The sequence below is a fragment of the Diadema setosum genome, chromosome 16, assembly GCF_964275005.1.
Source record: "Diadema setosum chromosome 16, eeDiaSeto1, whole genome shotgun sequence".
Lineage (NCBI taxonomy): Eukaryota > Metazoa > Echinodermata > Echinoidea > Diadematoida > Diadematidae > Diadema > Diadema setosum.
This window is the reverse complement of record NC_092700.1, coordinates 35,827,557-35,852,308: the sequence shown is the minus strand read 5'-3', so window position 1 is coordinate 35,852,308 and position 24,752 is coordinate 35,827,557. Positions and strand designations below refer to the sequence as shown.

The 24,752-nt window shown below is 37.1% G+C and overlaps 1 protein-coding gene across 1 annotated transcript in view; it reads left to right on the top strand.

Moving 5' to 3' along the window:
- The first annotated feature begins 19,021 nt into the window (after positions 1–19,021).
- LOC140239855 (uncharacterized) overlaps positions 19,022–24,752 on the top strand; it is a 71,406-nt gene continuing 65,675 nt past the window's right edge. Inside the window, exon 1 of the mRNA XM_072319677.1 lies at positions 19,022–19,199. Coding sequence (XP_072175778.1) covers positions 19,022–19,199 — 178 coding nt within the window. The remainder of the gene's footprint in view (positions 19,200–24,752) is intronic.

The following is a 24,752-nucleotide window of genomic DNA, read 5'->3' as shown; positions in this document are numbered from 1 at the left end:
GCACTCGGCGCTGCGTCGGCAAGTTTGGGAGATCACCGGGTAAACGCGTCTGCAGCATTCCAGGTATCACAGGGCATTTTGATATTTGTGCAGACATTTTAACCATTTAGCCCTCAGAATACTTATCATGTTCCCAAGATAATGTGAACCTCAGCCATAACGAACCAAAGCAAAATAGAACAGGAACAAGCAAAACCAATTACAAATCATCTTTTTCTTTTCGACATATCAAATACTTGTTATTACATAGGCCTAACATAATCTAAAAGCATTGAAAGATGCATGTATCTCAAAGTTTACATGGACATTAAAATCGTTGTCTTGTTGAAGTCTTTAACCTGATTTTGACTAACTGGACATTATATATTCATCTTTGTATCATCATCCTAATAATTTTCAGACTGTCTAGATAATCCCTGTAACCATGGTGATTGTGAGGAGACAATGACTGGTTTCACCTGTCACTGTCATCAGGGCTTCGGTGGGAAGAAATGTGAGAACGGTGAGCTCTTTTATTTGTTTAGTTGGTTATTTATTTATTGATCTATCTATCTATCTTTCTATCTATCTATCTATCTATCAATATATCAATCTATCTACCTATGTGTCAATCAATCTATCTATCAATCTAACAATCAATCTATCGATCAATCTGTCTATATATCTATTTATCTTTCTATCAAAATATATATTTATCAATCTATATATCAATCAATCTTTCAATCAATCTATCGCTCAATCTGTCTATTCATCTATCTATCAATCAATCTATCTATCAATCTATCTATCTATCTATTTATATATCTATCCATTTATCTGTCTATTTATCATTTTCTATCTCTCTATCTCTCTATCTATCTATCTATATATCTATCTATTGCTTACATCTCTCTGTCACTTCCGGAGTTGTTGTAGTTGCACGATTACATTGATGATTTATTGTGGCAGCTGACATGTATTGTAGAACTTACTAACGCTATACTGTGTCTGATAATTATTTCTTTACAAGGATCAGCTTATAACTTGGAGACCAGTACAGATCTTGGCACATCCACGAATGACATGGCTATCGACACGACCAACTCTTCTTTCGGCACCACTTTCCTTCTGGACACAGCAATAACCAGAGAGCAAACGGCCGTTGATACCATCCCACTGGACGTCACCTCCACTCTCGATGTTGGAGCTAAAACGACTCTCGAGCCTACTCAAACTCAAACGGCGCTCGAGCCTACTCAAACTCAAACGACGCCCCAGCCTACTCAAACTCAAACGACGCTCGAGCCTTCTCAAACTCAAACGACGCCTGAGCCTACTCAATCTCAAACGACGCCCCAGCCTACTCAAACTCAAACGACGCCCGAGCCTACTCAAACGACGCTCGAGCCTACTCAAACTCCAACGACTCTCGAGCCTACTCAAACTCAAACGACTCCCGAGCGTACTCAAACTCAAACGACGCTCGAGCCTACTCAAACTCAAACGACGCTCGAGCCTACATCCACAAATAAACCAATCTGCAATGCCAGTGCAACAACTAAATTTCTGTCGCAGTATTCTAGTGGTTATGACGGTAAACTGCATTATTCTTACTCATATCGCTTTCACCCAAAGCTTCGTTGTGCAAGGGGAGTAGGCCTATTTATCATGCCTTTCACAAAGGCACTTGTTCCTTAGTGAAAAGAACACAGTGTCCCACAGTGTGTTCACAGCGTGTTGACATAGTCGGCTATGTGAAAACGCTCGAAATCAACAGTGTGAAGGTGATTTCACATGGTGTGGTGTTCACAGAATGTACACATAGTAATGCTTTGTTTCACACTATGAACTGATGACTCACTTTGTGTTCAAACTGTTAAAACGCTCGAGTTTAACAGTGTGAAGAGATTTCACACTGTGTTCACACTGTGTTCACACTATATATTCCCTCTTTGTGTCTCACACTGTGGGACACTGTAATCTTTTCAGCAAGTTCTTTTTTTTTTATTGCTCTTGTTTTCTTGATTTTTTTTTTTGTCCGCGAAAAAAAGTAAAAAAACAAAAAAACCATGATGTAATCGCATCAGAATGAGCTATAGACGCCTGTAGGTCATGTAAAAAAACAAACAAACAAAGGTCCAATCGTCATAAACCTATGAGTCATATACAGCTCTATCAATCATAGACATTAGAAATACATACCCATACACGAGATAGGCACGAAGTAAAACAGACCCATGAACACGACACTGGGCAAATGAAAATCTAATGAAAAAAAAAATGTCTACGAGCTCAACACTATACTCGACATTAATTAAGTGCCGTGATGTAATATCAAGCTCACTGGTCTTTTCGCCTAGTTTCGAAATTTTGGGCCGCATTAGCCATCCTGGGAATTTTGGGATCATGGGTCAAAGATCAAGGGTCAAAGGTCAGGGTAAATGTTAACATTTTACTCTCAAAATAATACTGAAATTACAGTTTTTCTTCATACCTTGAAAACTACTCAATGCATACACTTGCAATTAAGTCAAAACCCCAAATACCTCCCTTAGACATTATAGTCATTCATCCAATTAAACCTATAGTTCAAGGAAAGTGAATAATCTACCCATTTGTGAAAAACCAGTCGTTCTGATATTTTGCCAATTAGATAATATGTAAAATTGTCGCACACCTTGTCAAAATGTATACTATAGACCTATTGGGAGAACCATGCATTATGACCGAGGCATTTTCTTGTTAAAAATTGAAAATACCATCATTATGTCAAACAACTATAATGTTCAAAAATATATTGCTGTACACTCTATGAAAATGCATTCTTCTCGTAGGAGATAACGGTTGCGAACAAGACTGGACTCAATTCAACAACTCCTGCTACCGACTTTCAGAGGACTCCAGGAATTGGCATGTGGCGTTGAATCAATGCATGTCACTGTCTCGCAACGCGAGTTTGGCAAGTATACATTCGAAGCAGGAGCTCGATTTTCTTACTGGTAAGTTTATAAAAAATGTCGTTTCAAGTGGTATGGAGATTCAGCTCAGATCAGTATACGTGAATTGACAGACAAAGTATGGCCTGATTTTTTCCCCCTCAAACAAAAATTTACTCTAAAATGATCAATTTGCCGAACAGTCGCCCATTCAAGGAAGGCATACAAATCTTGAACCGTAGAACAGTGGGGGCGCTGTGGCATAGTGATACGACTTCCGATTCCCAAATATATAGAGGACCCGAGTTCGATTCCTTCGCGCCCAGGGCTTTTACGTCCTTGGACAAGATGATTTTACGCACTATGTCCCTCTTGACCCAGGTGTATTAATGGGTACCTGGCAACGCTCGGGTAATAATAATGGCAAGGCGCTTTGGTAGAGCAGTATTATTACATTATTATTATTATTATTATTATTATTATTATTATCATTATTATTATTATTATTATTATCATTATTATTATTATCATCATCATCATCATTATTATATCAGAGTAGAATGAAGACGTCGGCACTCCAAATAACGGCCCAGACAATGGATCCCTTCAAAGTACAACGGTACACAAAACAATGGAAATAAATCAGTAGACTATTCTTGTCATTCAATTCAAGTCAATTTATTTTCATATTTCTCAATGAAGGAATGTACATCAAAATGTAATAAAACATAGTGAATCATAATATCCCGCTTGGATGCACAGTAAATTAATGTAAACATTTAAAACGTGCCCCCGTAAAAAAAAAAAAAAAAAAAAACAGCACCGATTGCTTTGGAAGCTATTTGAATACGGTCCCTGTTGCTGACATGCGGAACGGTTTCGTGGTAGGGACCGGATTTGATGTGACGTGGCATTAAGCCTTTAGGTTTGGTTCATGTTAATTTCGCTTTCAAAAGGGAGATTCGCTATAATATAATAACATAACGTAAGTTACGTTGGGATATCTGAAACTATGTCGTTATGTTCATCACGGACTTGTTGAATAATGTATATCGTTTCCTTTTCTACAAAAGAATAACTGAAGGAGCTTAATTCAATAATTACGTAATGTTGTACTGTAGTCCCCTACCCACCCCCCCCCCTCCAATCGCCGCTTTTGCCGGCCCCTTGAAGCTCTTCCTGTTTCAGTGATGATGATTATGGTGATCATTCTGAACATAAAAACTGTTATGATAATAACAGTAGAAAATAAATGGCAAAAGCAGCAATACTATAGAGTATGCAATACATGGAAAGAAAATAACATAATGAGAGAAAAGTGCCGGAAATATCAGGAGTGTCTGAAGTAATTACGTAATGTTCCAGAGCACAATTATCTTTATCGCAATCTTCCCTAATTTTACCAATTATTGATAACAATGTTTCTATGGGCAATATCATAACATTAGGAAAGGCCCATAGGCATGGAAGATTGATCATTGCTATTGCTACTATTTGACTGTATACTTTATCAGATTGATTCTGTAAGGTTTTCAAGAACAGCTTTCTTGAGTTGAAGGACAATTACCCCATAGACAATTATTCCATAGACCCTTCCCCTGACACTAACCCTAATCCTAATCCTGAACTTAAACCTAACCCTAACCAAAACTCTAACCCTAAACCAAACCCTATCCCAAATCTTTACACTAACTCTGTCACGAACAGTTGTTAGTATTTAGTATTCTTTTTACAAGTGACTGCAGTTTGTGTTTATCCGTCAAATGAATCAAGTACATGAATGTGAAATCTTTAGAGAAGTAAATCATCTTTAACTGGTGAATGACTGTTGATACTAAATTCATTGACTTTGGAATTACTCTGAAAGCAAGAAGGTCGATTGGTTACGAATCTCGGTTTTATCTAATTGTTCTATTACAGAACTCATTGAAAATGTCAATAAGGAAGTGTGGATCGGTTACAATGATCAAGATGAGGAGGGGAAATTTGTATGGAGTGACGGAACAGAATCCCACGATGTAAGTAGATTCTACCACTTTTCATGAAGGAGAATGAGACATACCCCCGTTGTAGGACGATGCCGGCGGGTCAAGACATAGATTTGTAACTTAGTTCTCACCAGATAATTCTATCCTGTGGTCTCATGTATTGTAAGTATATACGTTATAGACATTTGAGTCCCAGTAAAATATTGACCAATAAATCATAATACTTGGGAAGTTCTATAACCATGAGATATCAAATCTATACGAATAAGAATAAAGACAACACGGTTTGGAAAAAGAAATACAGCTGTATCTCATACTTGTGGAGTACATCAATAACCAATACTGTGTAATAAAAGCATTATCATCAAGTGTCCTAAGAAGACCACAAAAAAGAGAGAAAAAGATGATAATAATCATCAAAGACACTTTAAAGAAACTCTACATAGATTCAACAAAATCGGTTTATGAATTGGTTCATGGAAGACCTCTTTGTGGCAGATTAATCTCCCATACCCTTCCACTTTCACAAAAACGAGGCATGCGGTTGATTACAAACTCCCACTACTTATCTCCCTCTGACCCGTTTTCTCAATTAAAAACTTTGAAGATTAATAAGATTCATACTTTCCAAACATCAATCTTTATGCACAAATACACGTTCAACCAACTTCCCTCGGTGTTCAACAAGCGTTCAATGATTTCCTAATTCCTAATTTCAACAATCATTCCTACGCAACTTCCGCAATATATGGTTATCATCTTGAAAACCCAAGAACTGTTAAAGCACAAAAATCCTTAAAACATATTGGCCCTGATGTTTGGCTTTTTTAACCCGATAACCTTAAACGATGTAGATCTATTCGTTTATTTAAAAGACAACTTGAAGGTAATTTATGATGTTAACTCATGTATCCGAATATTATAGAATTATTTTTTTTCAGTATCTTAATTCTCATTTTCTTTATGTAGTATATGCATGATTTTCTATGATTTGTTTTTGTGTGTCTGTTTGTTTGATTTTTGTATTTTATTTTTCCTTTTTTGTTGTTACTTTTTTTAAAGTTTCCTATACTATGTATAAAATGTTATATTTTGTAATTGTATGATTTCTTACTTCACGGACTCACAGAAGAACAGCCATTGGCTGAAGTGAGTGACCCATGGTGAAATAAAATAAACTCAACTCAAACTCAACTCAATATTAGAGCATGTTGCTATTTATCTGTTTTATTTTTCACTTCTTTAGTTAAGGTAAGGGCTCCGAACTGAACGTACACAGCAAACATGAACATTAACATATAATTTTATTCACAACTCATTTCCACGCAAACGCTCCTCATCTTGCATAATGCACCGCTGCACTTTTCCCCCTCATTCTTCCCTCTCTTTCTCTTTATCGCCATTCAGTGAGTGGTGACTTGTATATTATATTCTTACAATGCCGTATTGTTTAGACGATCATTTTTGAGGCAAATGTTTGCTTATGACAATGGTCTCCTGAATTGATGTACATCAAGAGTTGCCTAATTTGTCTTTGAACAATAGATAAACTGCAACTTATGTTTACATAAATGTATGCCTAAAATAATTTGTTTATTTTCATTTTGCATTGTGTCAGAAAAAAAGTGGAATATTTGAAATTATCATTGATTTGTTAATGTCAGATTCAAATTATACTGTGCTCAATTAGTTCGTTCAATCGACATTGCATTTAATTTATATATGAAAAAGAAATTCAGAAATCAAATCGAAATCAAACTTATATCAAATATCAAATCAAATTAGATATACTTACGCCAAATATTTACTATCAACCGTCATTAGCTTCAATTTGGTGACCGCAGAAATAATTACACTCTTCGGTTATCGGTGGCAGACAGTCAGTACATCGTTATCTTCTGTTGCGATCCCCAGCTTTCCTTTGTTAAGTGGGAAGGAAGAAACCTCTCTGCAGAAGACTGTGTTTCGGCTTACCTAAAAGGGCACGGGAAATGGAACGACAGAACCTGTGAAGAATTGCTGTCAGCGATTTGCGAGATGCCGAAAGGTAATTTTCAAAGGTCAATTTCCATTCCTGTATTATGTATAATAATTAGTACGTTTATATGCATGCAAGAACTATTGTGCCGACTTTTAAACTTCTAGGTGGTGAGGACATTGTATAGGCGTGAGACATTTGTAATAGTATTCTACCAATCCAGACGTAACTTCTGCTCTCTGTTTTCTTTATTCAGTTCGAGCTTTCGGCTCTACTGGCCTTAATCAGGATCTCAGACACAAAATGATATACAACGTGCAATTGACAGTGATATTACCAGCAAAAAGGGAATTATACATCAATATCTACACAAAAACACTAAATGTATGAGGTATATTGATATATACATATAAGTAAAATGTATAGTTGACAGGTAAAATATGGGCCTACTGACATTCAAGACCTTGTGGAGCCGGAATTTATAAGAACGCGGGAAAATGTAATAAAGGTCTCGAAAACTGCATCAATAGTAAATTTAAAAACGTTCAGTTTTGCAAGGAAATGTTAAAACGCTGTATTGTATTACGTACCGATGGTACTAAGTGTAAAAAAAAAAATCCCTCTTTTGATCGTTAATAGATTAAAAAAAACCCCTATATATCAGATAACACTGACATGTAAAGTATGGTGAACGAGACATTAAAGTAAAGAAAATCATATAAAAGAAGGTGTCAAAGCAGAGGGAAATGTCTCCCAAAATAGATTTTTAATGTGACTTATTAAAACATATTCGCGCCACTGAGAAATCGCGAGTTAAAAGTGACTGATTAACTTCACCGATTTTCGCTCCGGAACAGCCGTCTTTTTCGAGCCCTAAAATATGACGTCACGAAATGAACAAAACACATTACGAGTGCAGGGGGACACCGAGGCCGCCATTCGTAAAGCACGTATTTCTTGGTGAGCGGATGTAATATTGTATGGCCCGTCTTTAGTCGCATCTGCTTTTTCGGCTGAGATATTAAAACGTCAAATTTTAGACCTTGAGTTTGATATCGAGACTGAATTGAGTGATGACAGTGACAATGACACTGATAGTGACAGTGGCAAAGTCGGGGTGGTAGACGAAGCGAGAGAGAGGCAACGGAGCCCACTATGTTGTTGTACTTTGTTATGGTGCGCCAAAAGTAACCGTGTCTGGTTCTGTTACAATTATCACTTCCCCGCTAATAATTTTGTTTAAAAAGCCCGGAGCCTTCATATAATGATGTTGATGCCCTTGATTTTGACATAAAAATACAATTTTGCATCGATTTTGTTCTGAATTCCTGTTTTTCATATTGTTTTTATAGTACCAAACATTATTTACTTTGGCGCACCATAGCAACAAACCAGACCGAGACCGTGTTCACCTTCTGAAAATTAATTATTCATATTCCTAGAGAAAAACGTCTTTAGAACAATGCAGAGATGGTGTTTTGAGACTCTTTTTAGACCGCCTGAACCCGTGACCAAAATTATGACGTAACGAAATGAACGAATCAGCCCTGCGCTGATGCGCTGTGCTACGTACGCGACGCCGTGGTTCAAAGGCGTGAATTCCGCATGATAACCTGAGTGCAGCGAGGGGTCTTGGTCACACGATCAGGCACAAGTGAGTTACAATTTCACTTATTGAATCCATCTTCCTTAGGATGACAACCTTTTTAGACTTTTACTTGCTCTTTCGCGCCTCAGTCTCGACTCTCAAACGGCTCCTGGTAGGCCTAGGCACTCTAACAGAACCAGAACTCTGACCAACGTATAGTACGTAGTAAGCACTCGTAATTACGTAAGCCTAAGTTAAATGGTCTTAGATCAAACGTCAACGGTTAGACGTGCAAGGTTTTACTTTATTTCCTAGTATACGAACTTAGTCAGGTACATAATTCAATATAGGTCTATTATGAATTTTTACATCTATATTCGGTAGTACGTGTCGTGCATTCCACTGACGGTAGCTATTTAACTGGAGCGAAATCAAGCAGGGCGGCGACCGCCGCCGGTAAAGAAATTACGGTTCAATCGGGTTGGTTGCCCTTCTAGTAGTAGTTAGGCCTAAATTAGGCCTACAGGCAGAGTACGATAAATGCTAAATACAATGAATGTAGGCCCTATCCGCTATAGAAATGAAGTAAAATTTCAGAATGAATCAAGCCTAGCTGTGATAGTTGAATTTCTCATGGATATGTAACAGGGTATTCCAATCCTGGCCATTCTTCAGGATCATTAAAGTATGGTGAACGAGAAAAAAAAAGACGATATTCATAAACAAAGTGATTTATATATTTATACCCCCGCCAAACGAAGTTTGAAGGGGGTATATAGGAATCAGCGGACGGTCGGGCGGTCGGGCGGTCGGTCGGGCGGTCGGTCGGACGGTCGGTCCGTTGCAAATCTTGCGTCGCGAACTACTTCCTCAGTTTTTAACCGATTCCCACAAAACTTGGCACAGATGTGTGCCTTGGGTTGTAGATGTGCAAGACGTATTTTTTGACAGTACCCAAAAGTACGTTGCCATGGTAACGGCATATTATGGGCAAAAATGGGTACAAATCTTGCGTAGCGAACTAATCCCACAGTTTTTGATCAATTTTTATGAAATTAGGTACAGATGTTCATCTGAATATGTTAATGTGCAAGACACATATTTCCGCAGTGGCTAAAAGTGCGTTGCCATGGTAACGGCATGTTATTGGTAAAATATAGGGCAAAATGCTTCATGGCAAAACTGCTTCATCAGTGTTCTTCCAATTCTCATGGAATTCATATTCAATGTTTGTCTCAGGATATAGGTCAGCATGACACATTTCTTGACAGTGACAAAAAGTATGTTGCCATGGTAACAGCTCACATATTATGAGCCAAAATGATGGAAAATTTTGTGTTGCAAACTACTTCCTCAGTTTTTGCCCAATTTCCATGAAACTTGGTACAGATGTGTGCCTTTGGTTGTAGATGTGCAAGACGCATTTTTTGACAGTACCCGAAAGTACGTTGCCATGGTAACGGCATATTAATGGCAGAAGATCAAGGAAAGATCTTGCGGATTTAACTACTTCCTCAGTTTTTTGACCAAAGCTTATGAAATGTGGCACACACCTTGATCTTGGTGGGAAGATGTGGAAGACATATTTTTCGGACGTGTCGGAAGCTGCGTTGCCATGGTAACGGCATATAAATGGCAGAAGATCAAGGAAAGATCTTGCGGATTGAAATACTTCCTCTGTATTCGACTGAAGCTCATGAAATGTGGCACACACATTGGTCTTGGTGGGAAGATGTGCAAGACATATTTTTTGGACGTGTCGGAAGCTGCGTTGCCATGGTAACGGCATATTAATGGCGGAAGATCAAGGAAAGATCTTGTGGATTGAACTACTTCCTCAGTTTTTGACAAAAGCTTATGAAATGTGGCACACACAATAGTCTTGGTGGGAAGATGTGCAAGACATATTTTTCGGACGTGTCGGAAGCTGCGTTGCCATGGTAACGGCATTTAAATGGCAGAAGATCAAGGAAAGATCATTCCTTGGGTGAGACTGTCGTCACGGGGCGGGGGTATTAATCACCTTCAGTGATATTTCTAGTTTCGATTGTTTTACCATGTTTCGGGGGCTCTGAATTCAAATATGGGCATGATGCATGCGACTCTTGTCATGCATCCTGGAGGGTTTTGAGATGTTCAAGATGGCCGCCAAAATGGCCTCCAAAATGGCTGCCCAAATCGAAATTTCAGTTGTAATTCCTTCTAAATGGTAAATATTCAAAAGAAAATGGTGGTCGTGGTGCTTTTTAGAAACGCATTGCTTGTCCTTTGAGAGAGAGTGCTATTCGGTTACTGAGGCTGCGTGACATCATATGCAGCAGTGTCTGTTGCATTGCATGGCTCCGATAAACAGTAACGTTAAGTGTGGATTCTGTCACTCATTTTACTGCAAACAATTACCTACCGAATATGCGTAAAACTGACTGTTATTGTGCTACTCATTCGTCTTTCATGTGAACATGTGGCTATTTCTGTACTAATATCAAGAATCCGTGTGAACCCCATTTTTTGACTTGTAAGGTGTTGTATAAAACAAATAGGGCTTACATATAGGGTGTTCTTTACCCGTGCAGCGGTAAAAAAAAAAAGGAATGTTTATAAGTGCGATGGACAGAATATTTCATGAGGTGAAAGATGAAAATGATGCATTCAATGAGGCACAACAGAGGCTCTTGGCGTGCATGCAATGGAACAAACCGCGTGGATCCAAGATTGCACGGTAAATGGAGAGAATGATGACGTAAAAGTAAAATGGAACAAACGATCAATGTCAAACAAGCAATCAAATAACAAGGATCTATTTAGTAGTTATACATATATGCCTGGGACACACACACACACACACACACTAATATATATATAACGCCTGAAGAGATCATTGTCATTTGATTGGTTGTTTGACATTGTTCATTTGGCCCATTTTGCTATGACGTCATCATCCGTGCAATTTTGGATCCATACGATTTGCTCCATTGCATGCTCGCTGAGAGCCCGGCACACTACTCGTGTAAAACGCTTGCGTTTGCGCTGTGTGTATGCGACAGCGCGCTAGCGTAAAGCGCTCAATGAGCGCCAAAGATATTCTAGAGTCAGATTCTCTCTTGTTTCTAAATCAATTAATAAAAGATCAAATGACAAGGATCTTTTTTAGGCATTACATAAAACGAATGATGATGTTTTCTATTTGTGCAATTGACAGAATATTTAATCGGTGAAAGATGAAATGTTTGATCCATTCCATTTCATTTTTCACCTCATGAAATATTCTGTCCATTGCACTCATAAACATTCATTATACTGGTATAATATATCACGCCTAAATAGATCCTTTTCATTTGATTGGTTGTTTGCTGTTGATCATTTGTCCCATTTCACTATGACGTCATCATCCGTGTAATTATGGCTCCATAATACAATGCGGCACTCTACGCGTGTAACACGCTTGCGTTTGCAGTGTGTGTTTGCTAGCGTAAAGCGATCAGTGAGCACTCTCCCGATCTTAGATTTGCTCTTGTTTCTATATTAATACCGCTGTAAAACATCAAATGACAAGGATCTATTTCAGGCGTTATATACATATATATATATATATATATATATATATATATATATATATGAAGAGTTTGTTCGCAAAAACCGATAAGTCCGTTTTTGAAGATTTTGAAGTACGGTCTCTGTCATAAAGTACAAAATAATACCTTTTAATTGATATATTGGTCACTACATATAAAGGTACATTTTCGAAGTTATGGTCAAAAGAAGCACAAATTTTCTTATTATTCTCTTTATTTTTTCTTGACCTTTAATCGCAAATATCTCCATTTGGCAAATATGTACTTATCGGTTTTTGCGAACAAACTCTTCATATATATATATATATATATATATATATATATATATATACATATAGATATAAAATACATGTCTGTCATTCGTTATTTGAGAAAAATAAAACAAGATGCACTCAATGAAAGTCGACAGTGGTTGAGGCGCACTATTCAAATCAGCTTCGCTTCTTTGAATAGCTAGAGCGCCTCTTCCGCCTCGCACGACATCACGTACCATCATACGCGTGACCGTTACTTGTACTATAAAGTTTTGTGGAAATATGTTCTTCTTTCACAATGACGTAAAAGTTATTCCCCCCGAGTTGTTATCCCCAGGGGCGGATCCAGGAACTCCGAAAAGAGGGGGCGCGTTTACAAAATTGAAGGGGGGGGGGCGCACGCACCCCTCCCCCATTTTGTTTTCTTTTTATTTCTTTTGTTTCAACAAAAATAGGGGGCGTGCGCCGGTTGCCGTCCTCCCTGGATCCGCCACTGATCCCCCTTTCTAAATGATCACCTTCGAGTTTAACTCTCTCAAACGAGATCCGTTTCGCTCTGAAGTTATTAATTATTGATTTTAAAGAATTTCACCACTGGATTTTACAGGTTCTAATGAAGAATGTGAGCATACTGGATGGACAGCTTTCAACAACTCTTGTTACTGGCTGATATCCGATAAAAAATCATGGCAAGATGCACAGACAACATGCAAATCTTGGAACACTTCCACTCTAGTTAGCATCCAGTCTGCCGAAGAACAAGCTTTTCTCAAGACGGGTAGGAAGCAAGTGATAGTCACTTACTTTGAAGCATCGTATTGAGTATTTAGGGCATCAACGTTATCATTTTTTTTTAAAGCTCACCTGAGCCAAAGGTTCAAGTAAGCTAATTACGATCATTCATCGTCAGGCATCCGTCGTACAGATTCTTCCTGCAAAGTCCATGGCAGATTTTCAACAAACTTGGCAGGTACCTAGCATCCTGCGGGTTGAATTTGTCTATTCCATCCCCCCAAATCAACGAAACTTTTGAAAAATCTTCTCCTCTAGAGCCAAAAGTGTTAGAGCTTATCATAGTGATATAGTGCAAAGTTAAACCTATTGTTCTTAGAGTCTACACGGGGAACCAATTAGGGGCCGTATTTGTCTGTTTTCAGGATCTCATGATGGATTTGCACTAAATTTGCCAGGAGGAATCCCTGAAGTGACAAGATTTTAATTTGTTCAAATTATCACCTCCCCCCCAAAAAAAAAAATATATATATATATATATATATATATATATATATATATATATATATGCAGTGAAAACTTTGAGCAAAGAAAATGGGTTTTCATCGGGATTCGAACCCGAGACCTCCGGATTACTAGACCGGTGCTCTACCGACTGAGCTATTGAAAGCCCTAGATCGGTGTTCGTCCCAAACCCTTAACTCTCTTTGCTCGTGTGGTCAGAAGCTATAGTGTGTGTATGCGTGCCACACACACACACATTAACCTGACATAAACCCAAAGGATGGAAATCAACTTTGGAATAAATGCGAGGGATCGCGGAAGCGATGCAGCTTTTTGTAATATATTTTGAAACAAGAAAGGGAAAACTGACCGGAAACAAATAATAAATATATAGTGAAAACTTTGAGCAAAGAAAATGGGTTTTCATCGGGATGAAAACCCATTTTCTTTGCTCAAAGTTTTCACTATATATTTGTTATTTGTTTCTGGTCAGTTTTCCCTTTCTTGTTTCAATATATATATATATATATGCATATATAAAAAATTTGTGAAAAACTTCCTTCTCTATATCCATCAACAAGGGACAGTGATGGAGCTATATGATGACTGTAAATCTCTAAAAAAAAATCGAGTGAACATATTCACTCCTAAAAGAGTGAATACAAAAAAGAGTGAATTTATAGTGAAATTGGAGTGAATTTTGAGTGAAAATCTTCATTTTCACTCGTTTTAGAGTGACCTCAGGGATCACTCCAAAATCTTCGAGTGATCCCTGAGGTCACTCCAAAATCAGTGAAAATGAACATTTTCACTCAAAATTCACTCTATATTTACTCATTTTTGTATTCACTCTTTTAAGAGTGAATATTTTCACTCGATGTTTTTTTTAGAGAGTAGTTTCACGTTGCCGGGGAGGAGGGAAGGGGGGGGGGGGTGTCTGGGAAATCAATTTGGGCCTAATTTTCATCTTCATCTAATCCCCATCAGACGTGGCAAGAATGTTCGATGAGGGAATACATATTTGTACAAATGGTTACCACTCTCCTATTGACAACGCTTGAGGGCATCAGAGGGCGTAGACCCCTCTTATCAAGACTTTATTTTGAAGAAAACAATTAGAAATTATCACTTTTATTATAACGATTATGAAACACCGAATTTTCTCTATAGAATTATATGTAACCTAGGAAAATCTCGCTCACGTAAAAAAAAATAAGCATAATTACTTCTAAACTAATCATTAAATTAATCTAAAACCAGTCAAATCAAAAATTGAGGAAACCCACGTTTTCAAAAGTATCAAAAACATGCAAATTGTATTCCTATGTGTTAACCTTCATAATTGTAGCTGCCTGATCTGACGAGCAGTAGATAGCCTTTTTGGGGTATTTGGTGGACCAACATCATTTTTCTTTCGTGACTTTGGACCATGGGGCCGCCCCGCTATATATTCAAATATTTTATATGTTTTAATATATATCTTCAAGATTTCCCTCTGAACGGCACTCGTACAAGATCCTTATGGATAGGTTTGAACGACGTAGAAGATGAAGGCATTTTCGTCTGGGGTACTGGAACAAATATAACCGTGAGTAGAATTCGTGTTTGCTATAATGCCCTCACACTCTGGGAGCCCAAACAAGAAATTGCGAACAGTGGAAGAAGTAGGGCCATATTCATTGAGCCGTTCAGAATCCTGAAACCTGTTCCCGTTGCCTTGGCAACTTTTTTTTAACGGATTTGGAAAAAAAATGTGTAATTCTAATAAAATGAAATCTTAAATTCAAGAAAAGCGTCGGACGTAATCTTTTAATTGCCTTGATGGTCCTAGTTATCCGTGAATGTCTTGTCCCGTTAGTATCATTTTTAGTATTATTGTTGAAAAATAAATACCTCAAATTATTAAAATGATAGAGGAAATAAATGAAATAGTGACTAAATGTATAGATTTAAAATTCCGTATTCAGTTGCAATTATATTGATAGTCATTAAAAAAATTTTTCACACTTTTCAAGTTGTGTGTGTGTGTGTGTGTGTGTGAGTGTGTGCGCGCAATACATACCATATTTACCCTTTAAGGACAATTTTGAAATTGAACTCAGCAGAGAAATAGGGCGATGATTGTTAAGGATTCTTTTTGTTCTCACTTACTTGAAAATTGCTGCTACTCTACATGGTTTTTTTTTTTATTATAAGGAAATGTTCCTGTAGTTGGAGATTAATTAAAAATACAAGGAAATGGAGAAATTACTTCATTTATGATATTTTAACGAGGAATCTTGTAATTTCATCTCTTTCTGAGCTTTAATTTGGAGGGGTGGTTCAAATTTTGTACAATATCTTTAATATCTTCTTCAATGACTGGTTCCAACAAAAAAAAAGGAGTGCTGATTCTGTTCTTTCAGAAAATCTTGAAAAATCAACACTTAATCGGGGATATTATTGACAAATAATAATGTTTACATGATATTCATTGAGTGCTTCTGCTTTGTCAGCCTGTTCTTCAATTGGATTACCTTTCTGGATTATAGTTATGCTTATTAGGGGTTCGGTGTTGCGATTCAATTATCTTCTCACACACACTGTGTATATCATAATTATCCATAACATTTGATAAAATGTCATGAAAAATGCATCTGTTTGGCTAAACGTATGGATGTTGTAAGAACGTTGTGATTACACACAAACCGATAACGACTTTGACCGTTTGAATCTCTTCTACATCTATGAAAAAAAATTAATAATTGTATTTTTCACGATTCTTTTTAAATTTACACTTTTTGTGATGCATGTTTTTTTCTTTTTTCTTTTTTCATTTTGGAGGAGGAACCTTATTTTTTGAGCCAGTAAATCGCTAGATCGATATTGCCCATGTTTAGATAAGAACAAGAATGGAAAATGATCAGAAAAGTCAGATGCGATTTAACTTCACGTTATATTCCATTTCATATCCCGACCAATAAAGTGACATATTGGTATCACTTTTGTGACGAATTGCGTACTCATTTACGAATGACCACTCTCCTTCTTGATATAACACTGAAATAGTATGTATATATAGTATATGAGAATCATTTAAAGTCTGTATATGTTTCCCAACGTTTCTAAATGTTGTCGTTCGTTAAAGCGAATTCTTATTTGTCTTTTTTAAATCCCCTCCATATTAATCCCCTCCATATTAACAACTAAGTTGTCAGGAACAAATATGATGGAGTACTATGCTGAACTGCACCGCAGCATTATATTCAGCTGTTAAAAAAATAATCATAATAAAGATTCATGTAAAAAAACAGCAGTAAATTACATATGGGCTATGTCTTCCTTTTTTTCCTATCCGATATGAAGTATTTCCAATCACTGTGTGGATTTGGCGCAAGTAGGAAATAGGGACAAACGTTCCATCACATAGTTACAGCATTGCATCAGATCGTAAAGCAATAAGGCTTTGGACATCTTGTTCATAATTTTGATATCTATTACCTATTGTGTTGCAGGTTTCCTACACGAACTGGAATCCTTATGAACCTAATAATGGTGAAGATATAGACTGTGTTAGACTGGATAAAAGAAGGCCTATATGGGTGGACGTGAGGTGCATCCACTCTTATCGATTCCTTTGCAAGATGCCAAAAGGTTGGCTACGCACCCCATATATTATTTTGACCAGCCTGTCTCTGTCTCAGGCATTCACCTACTCACAGTCTCTCTTTCTATCTGCTGTTCTGAGCTGTCCCATTCGATCCCCCTGTCTATCTTTTTTTTTTGTCAACTTCATATCCTTATTTTGTACCACATGCTTCATTTCACTTCAAGAAATCACTATCGCGTTCTCATTTCCCCCTCTGATCTAAAACATGACAAAATCTGTTCTGAATAATGGCCTTACGCACCCCTGCACAACAGACGGAGATCAGGTGGAGTGACACTGCTATAGTGTTAATTTGTCTACTTCTGGTCAATTACTTTTCAGCACGTAAAGATAGAGCATAATGCAGTAATAGCCTCTAAAATGCACGCTTTCTAAAAACATTGTAAAATACAGTGTATATATGAAACACTGTCGCTATCTTACACAATAACAATGAATTTCAGAGCTTGAAACTTCCCATTTTTTCCCAACATGAAACGATTGTTGACAAAATGTACATAAATGAGGCAGTTTGACGTTAGATATAACTAATACACCATTTTTTTTTCAATAGTCTACGATCATTTTTAATAGAGCTCGCGCTGGACATCAGCGAAGCTTTGTTGACACATTGAAGCGAAAATTGGATAGCGCCGCCGCTGTTTGAGTCTTTATATTTTCTATACGGAAATGAAATTAGATGATAATAATTGGTGCAATTCTTTATGATAATGAAATAATAGTTATCTCAAATTAAACCGCGAATTGTTTCTTCAATGGTCTAAAATACATAAGTGAAAAGAAAAATATGTGGAAGTGAAACTGAGTAGTAACAGCTCGTATTAAGTGTATGCGTGTGTGTGTATTCATGCTTGAACGAAGTATGTAAGGGTAAAGGTATGTGAGATTATTACAGTGGGGTTGTCTGTAGCCATTAATTGTGTGTATCTCTCTTGTACTTCAAAATTTGCTTTCACATAAAAGGTTATTAACTTTGACAAGAGAAAAGCATATTCAGGCTCGCAAAAAATATTGATCAATTTACTGCAAAGTCGATATGTCTTTATGTTGTACCACATTGTATCTGTTTATTACATTTTGAGAATTTTTTTGTTTTTTTGTACATGAGGTAATCGGATTTCCTCACAGGAATGGAAACTTATAGGACCATAAAAGAGACAAAACTTAACAGATGCAATGATAATTAACATTTTTGGGGTTCTCTCCCTTTTTAAAGGATTTAAATAACATGTGTAGATGTGACAAGTACGTCAAAAATTAATGCGGGTCTTTAATTTTTAAGATGGTGTCTTCTCTTTGGTGATGCTGTGGGTGCTATGGGTAAGACAAAAAGGTAAATAAAAACTTAAAGAGCAACAACACCGGCTTACCAGTAAATATTATTCCATAGCTTTGTTTCAAACATTCAGTTCTGCTTGCTCATTCCTCACGTTGTTTTCTATAGGCGTTTTCACATCAGCCCGATGTTTCGAAATAGCGCGCTATTTTCTGACTTGGGAAAATAAAAAATATCTCGAGCTTGGATTTCTATCGGGCTGATGTGAAAACGCCTAATTTGACAAATTGTGCGGTGTATATGTGCTTGGAATGTATAGTGTTTTATAACTATATGTGCCTGGAATGTAGTGTTTTATAACAAGTAACCAATAACAAAAAGAAAGGAGTATTTTGATAATCTGTTGCGTGAATATTCAACTCTTTTCGTAGATGTTCGAATCGACCCTGTCTCCATCAGCTGCATGAGGCCCCGTTTTTCGAATGCACAAGAAACTTGTCAGTGGTGGGGGGCTGGCCTGCTACCGCTTCCCTTTAATGAGTCCTACGTCACGGAGCTGGTAGACATGGCGCAACAGAAATGCGGAGGGAACCCGGGGATCTGGCTCAACTGCAGGTGCTGCTATTCTTCGAACGGGACTACCTGGGAATCTGTACCAGAAAACATGGGTGACTGGCTGTGCGGGGACCCGTCAAACGGCGACAGCATTCTCTTTGACTGCCTGTATCAGGGAAACGCACAAGGTTACTTTTTGAACAAATTGGGTGTTAGGTCACTCATATTGCGCTCGTTTATGATTTGTGCATCTCCCATTTCCTGTAGCTTTATATCATGACAGTACTGATAACCATCCCTTCCACAGCTCCGTCCACCTCCAGATGCATGCGGGGGAAACAAGATGTTATAGACACCATAATAATTTATACGATTTTTACCACAACTCTCCAATGTAGCCCCGCAGTATGGAAGGGGTTTCGATACCCCCTCTTGATATCTGAGTTCACTTGCACCCTCTCTCACTCTCTCTCTCTCTCTTCCCTAGTCTAGCGGGCGACGTATTTTTAGCCTAAATCAGTGATTGGCAGTCAATAGAGGGCGCGACGATGTGGAAGTCAAGTTGACTAAAAATACGTCTAGTAAGAAACCTCCGAATAGAGGCGTGGAACCGGGTGTGGCATGACAGTTGTCAGTCGTCAAGTCTCGAAGTTTTATTGGCTGAGCATCGGATGTCAATCAAAACACGTCGCAGAGCCCGAAGAAATGCTAGTCTACTCTCCTAGGTATACTACAGATAATCTTTCAATAAAAATACAGTTTGCCTGTCTCTTTCAGCTTACTACAGTATTTTTTCACCTCTTCTCCATTCTTTTTAAGGTGTATTCCATTTTACCTTACTTCAAATAGAAAAGAATGATGGTAATCAGTGCAACTGACTTCAGTTGTAAATCTATGAGGGTTTTGCACGTGGAAACTACGCCCAAATTACTGCCGAATGCAAACCTTCAATTATTGGAGTAAAGTCTACTTGATATATACTTTAATTGTACGTTTCGGAAATATATCTGATATCATTACTCCCCTCTATCATTTTTAACCTTGAGTTACCATATATTTTTGTATCAAACTTTGTAAGATATTTGCTTAACATCAATAAAGCTGCCGTCAAGACATCAATCTCTATATCGGAGCACCGTAGACTTTAAACAGGCATTTTCTGTCGTGTTCACGCGTGATCACACTGTCACGGAAGAACTCGTCCGCGGTACATGGGCGTCCAAGGGGAAAACAAAGAGGAGCTGTGACACAAAAAGATTCCTGCAAAGCCAAAGGCACAGGTGAACCATGGTGCATCCTTTGCAATCATAAAATTACGAGATGCCTTCTACGTGGTGCTGGCAACAAGTAAGGAGGAACCGATTCAATCTTATTCACATTTCTTTACAAATGCAAATTAGGACATCTTTCTGACCATTCCGAATGCATGCCAATGCAGAAAATTAAGCTAACCAATGTGGCTGATGCATACACACACACGCAAAGGAGAAAAAAAAAAACCACGACCTTTTTTATCCAATTTCCCGGTTGTCAAATCAAACATCCACGAATGTATACATGCTTATATAGTTGGTAGCTCATGGTAATTCCTATACCTCATTTTCCTGGTTTTCATATCTTAGAAAGTGCTTCGAGGGACGTTATACAATGGTTGAAAAGTTAAAGTTATATTTCCAGGTGTACAGTAGGTCAACGTGGCATCACAAAATATAGACATTAGGCAAATGTTTGGAAATGCGCGAGCACCAGCAGTATTTTTTATGTTTTTCTCGAAAGTGTGAAATATGACTAGGAAGTATAGGCGTGAATGGGTAAAGCATACTCTTTGAATATGGATGCACCTCGAGTGAGCCATAAGGACATCTGGAATTTACAAAATAAAGGTTGCTCTGAATGCAGTGACGAACTATTTCAGATAGAAGCTTCGCTTGCATGTGGAGATTCACCATTCTCACTCCGTAGAAGATGTTAAACACGATACCGCTTTTACGCTTCGTGAAAGACCCTATTTTCTCTTTTATCAGCACACTATTATAGTTTTCTTATCAAGCTTTATCCACCATGATTTTCTGCATCTATTTAACCAAATATCTGTATAAATAACTTGCATTAGTGGTTAGCGCACCAAAGCCAGAATTTTCATTGCTTTGATATACGTTTGCCTGAAAAAAAGACACTTATTTTCACAATGTCCAATTCAGCTGACAAATAAAGTGACTCTGTTCGAATAGCGAAACATGGAAATGCGATCTTCTATAAAGCTGTAGATTCTGTCCAGCGGCACATACATCACCAGTCATGATGGAAGTGCCTAAATAGAGTAATAATTTATCGAGTAATAGATATGAAGTGAAACCTTGCATTCTATATGTGTGCAAATAGGCCGATAAATTACTTATCTCAACGACTACTGTAAAACATGCTATCATAAAACGCCAAGTGTCGTTTAATAACTATGGAGATATAGCATGGACGATTTATAATTATGATCATGGTGAAAATGACTTAAATCTATGATGATTATTATAACATATCAATTTGGGAGCTAAATATGAAGAGTTTGTTTGCAAAAACCGATAAGTCCATATTTGCCAAATGGAGATATTTGCGATTAAAGGTCAAGAAAAATAAAGAGAATAATAAGAAAATTTTTGCTTCTTTTGATCATAACTTCAAAAAATTAATATACCTTTATATGTAGTGACCAATATATCATTTAAAAGGTATTATTTTGTACTTAATGACAGAGGCCGTACTTCAAAATCTTCAAAAATGGACTTATCGGTTTTTGCAAACAAACTCTTCATATATTTGTAGTTTATGGATAAATGATGGAAATTTGTGACAGAGGCGCTGAAACGCTTTCTGTATTGCCCTTCTTTTGAGAAAATAAGGTTGCCTGTGCTTTTCCACCATAATGTGCAAGACGAATGGGTCAGTATAATAATAATATGAATACAGTTTAATCATCCATATAACACATATTTTATCTCAAATGGCCATGATATAGTCGAGATAGCATTTATATTAGAAAGCAAAGGGGATTAAAGTTATGTTGGCTTTGAGAAAAGCAATAATGTTGTTCAATCTTGCTATTTTTGCCCATCATTTTCTAAACTGGAAATTTATTCCAATAGGCCTATATTTGCAAATAGGCCTATATTGTGTAATACACTATGTGTCATATGATGTTCACTCACCTGAACCAAATTCGGTTTGTAGTTCAGTCATAGTACACATAACAATGTGATTAGTTAGTTACAATTGAAGAGTTTGTTTGCAAAAACCGATAAGTCCATATTTGCCAAATGGAGATAGTTGCAATTAAAGGTCAAGAAAAATAAAGAGAATGATAGGAAAATATTTGCTTCTTTTGACCATAACTTCAAAAATGTACCTTTATAATGTAGTGACCAATATAATCATTCAAAAGGCATTATTTTGTACTTTATGCAATGTTATAACAGAGACCGTACTTCAAAATCTTCAAAAATGAACTTATCGGTTTTTGCGAACAAACTCTTCAATTCTACCAGTGCGTTGCAGTTTGCTCCAGTGCAGGGCTTGTGTATTGAAGTGCACTGATCATAATTCATAATAATGTTGCTTATATTCCCTTCAAAAAACAAGAAGACCAATTAAACACGGTTTTTATTAAGATGCGAGCGAACCCTGACGATAAGAGCAGATCATTTAAAAGAAATCCTAGAAACTATAAAAAAAATGCATGTTATCGAAATGCTGTGTAGGCCTATCCAACACAAAGAGATGGGTACTATTTATTAGTAGCAGTAAAAAACATGTAACGAGGCAATGCAGATCATTAAAGGCATTGTTTACCATTGGGAGTAGTGATTTAAAAAAGTTCGAATTATCATGTCAATTTTGATGCATTTGTGTAGGTCAGTTGTATAAAAAAGCCCCAACCAATAAAGCCTTACTCAATAAACTAAAACTTAATATGGTTTAGTCTAGCTACATGTTTTATTATAACTATTGTACCCAATTTGTAAATCAACAATACATAGTACTTAATTTTTACATTTGTCGTTTCTATCCCTAATCCATATTTTAGAAATATTTTGAAGCACTTAAGATGGACTTTTGTTTCATCTGGACATGGTAGATAATGCCTTTAATTCAGTAAAGTATTTTGAACTTGATCTACTCCCGTATCTAATCATTATCACTGTCACTATTCCCTTCTTGTGCATCAGCATACTCGTTCATAGGCCAAACATCTGAGCCATCTTCAGACGTGAGATCATCAAGTTCAATGTTCTCTCTTTATGAAAGCTCAGTATCACTTCTTCCCAGACAAGTGTAATAAAGTGTTCTTGTATACTTCAATATATCAGCACATGAAAAGTGATACCTCCTGAGAAATCCATTCTTGGTCATAATTATGTACGTTGCATTCAGTGATAATTTTGTTTATGGTGGCCTGGGGCAAGTATGAGGATTTGTCGTCAGTACTCATACTTGGCATTTGTCACCTATTGAGCCTCATTCCCCTGTCGGATGCCCATTTTTTTTTTTCAGTTGAAATAAATCTTGCAACTTGATATAATCACGCTAAGACTTGACTTATTATTATTTTTTTAATTGGCAGTCATCTACCAAAAGGCGTAATGAGTCGGGACTTGAGAGTATTTGGTAGGTCGTTTATTCAGAACAAAAATAGTAACCGCCTGCTGGCCTGAGAACCGTTCGGTAACGTATCGAAAGCTTTGGAGACATACAAAAAGATGGTGTCAGTCTGGACCTTCTTGTCATGGGCAAGAAAAAGATCATACATTGTTCTGAGGAGCTGGGCAATTGTTCAATCAGTAGTCTAAAACGGTGATTAAAGGGCGACGGGATGTTGTGATTCTCCAAATGTTGCAAGAAGGCTTACATATCATCTGCTCATGTTTTTAACACATCACGGATGTCAGGGAGACAGGTCTATAATTGCCTGGTTGATGCGTATCATGCGTGTCCTCCAAATCCAAAGCATTTGTAATTTTGAGAAAACTTTTTAATATACATAGCGATTTAATGCATTATTTAAGCATAATTATTGTTGGTTGAATCGATCTTGTCACTGTTGCCTCTCATTTTCGTCACCCTATATATACAACTGTCTCATGTATTTAAAGGACAAGTTCACCTTCATAGACATGTGGGTTAAGTGAATGCAGCAATATCAGCAGAACACATTAGTGATAATTTAATGGAAATCGGACAATCCGTTCAAAGGTTATACATTTTTGAAGTTTCTGCTTAGTCATGGCTAGATGACAAGACTACTTTGGCTTGTGATGTCACATGTGTACAACAATATAAAAAAGTACATTTTATAAAGAAAATCAAACATGTTTCCACTTTTCTCGCTTAAAAAAGAACAATCGACTTCTCTATTTCAGAAGGCGAGGGGGTAATGTTTCTTTAAATATAACGTAGGTCAGTAACAAGTCCAGGAAATATGCACTTTATTCAAAAAGCGAAGTTTTCCTCTTATCATTTTCCTCATATGGTTTTATGCATATGACATCATAGTCTTCTCATGAAGCAGTGATTGTGCAGATAATTTACAAATTCATATCTTTTAAACAGATTGTCAAGTTTTCCTCAAACTTTCACTGATGTGTTCTACTAAATATTGTTGCATTCACTTAACCCTCATGTCTATGAAGGTGAACTTGTCCTTTAAGTACATGAGACAGTTGTACATGTTGTACATATAGGGTGACGAAATG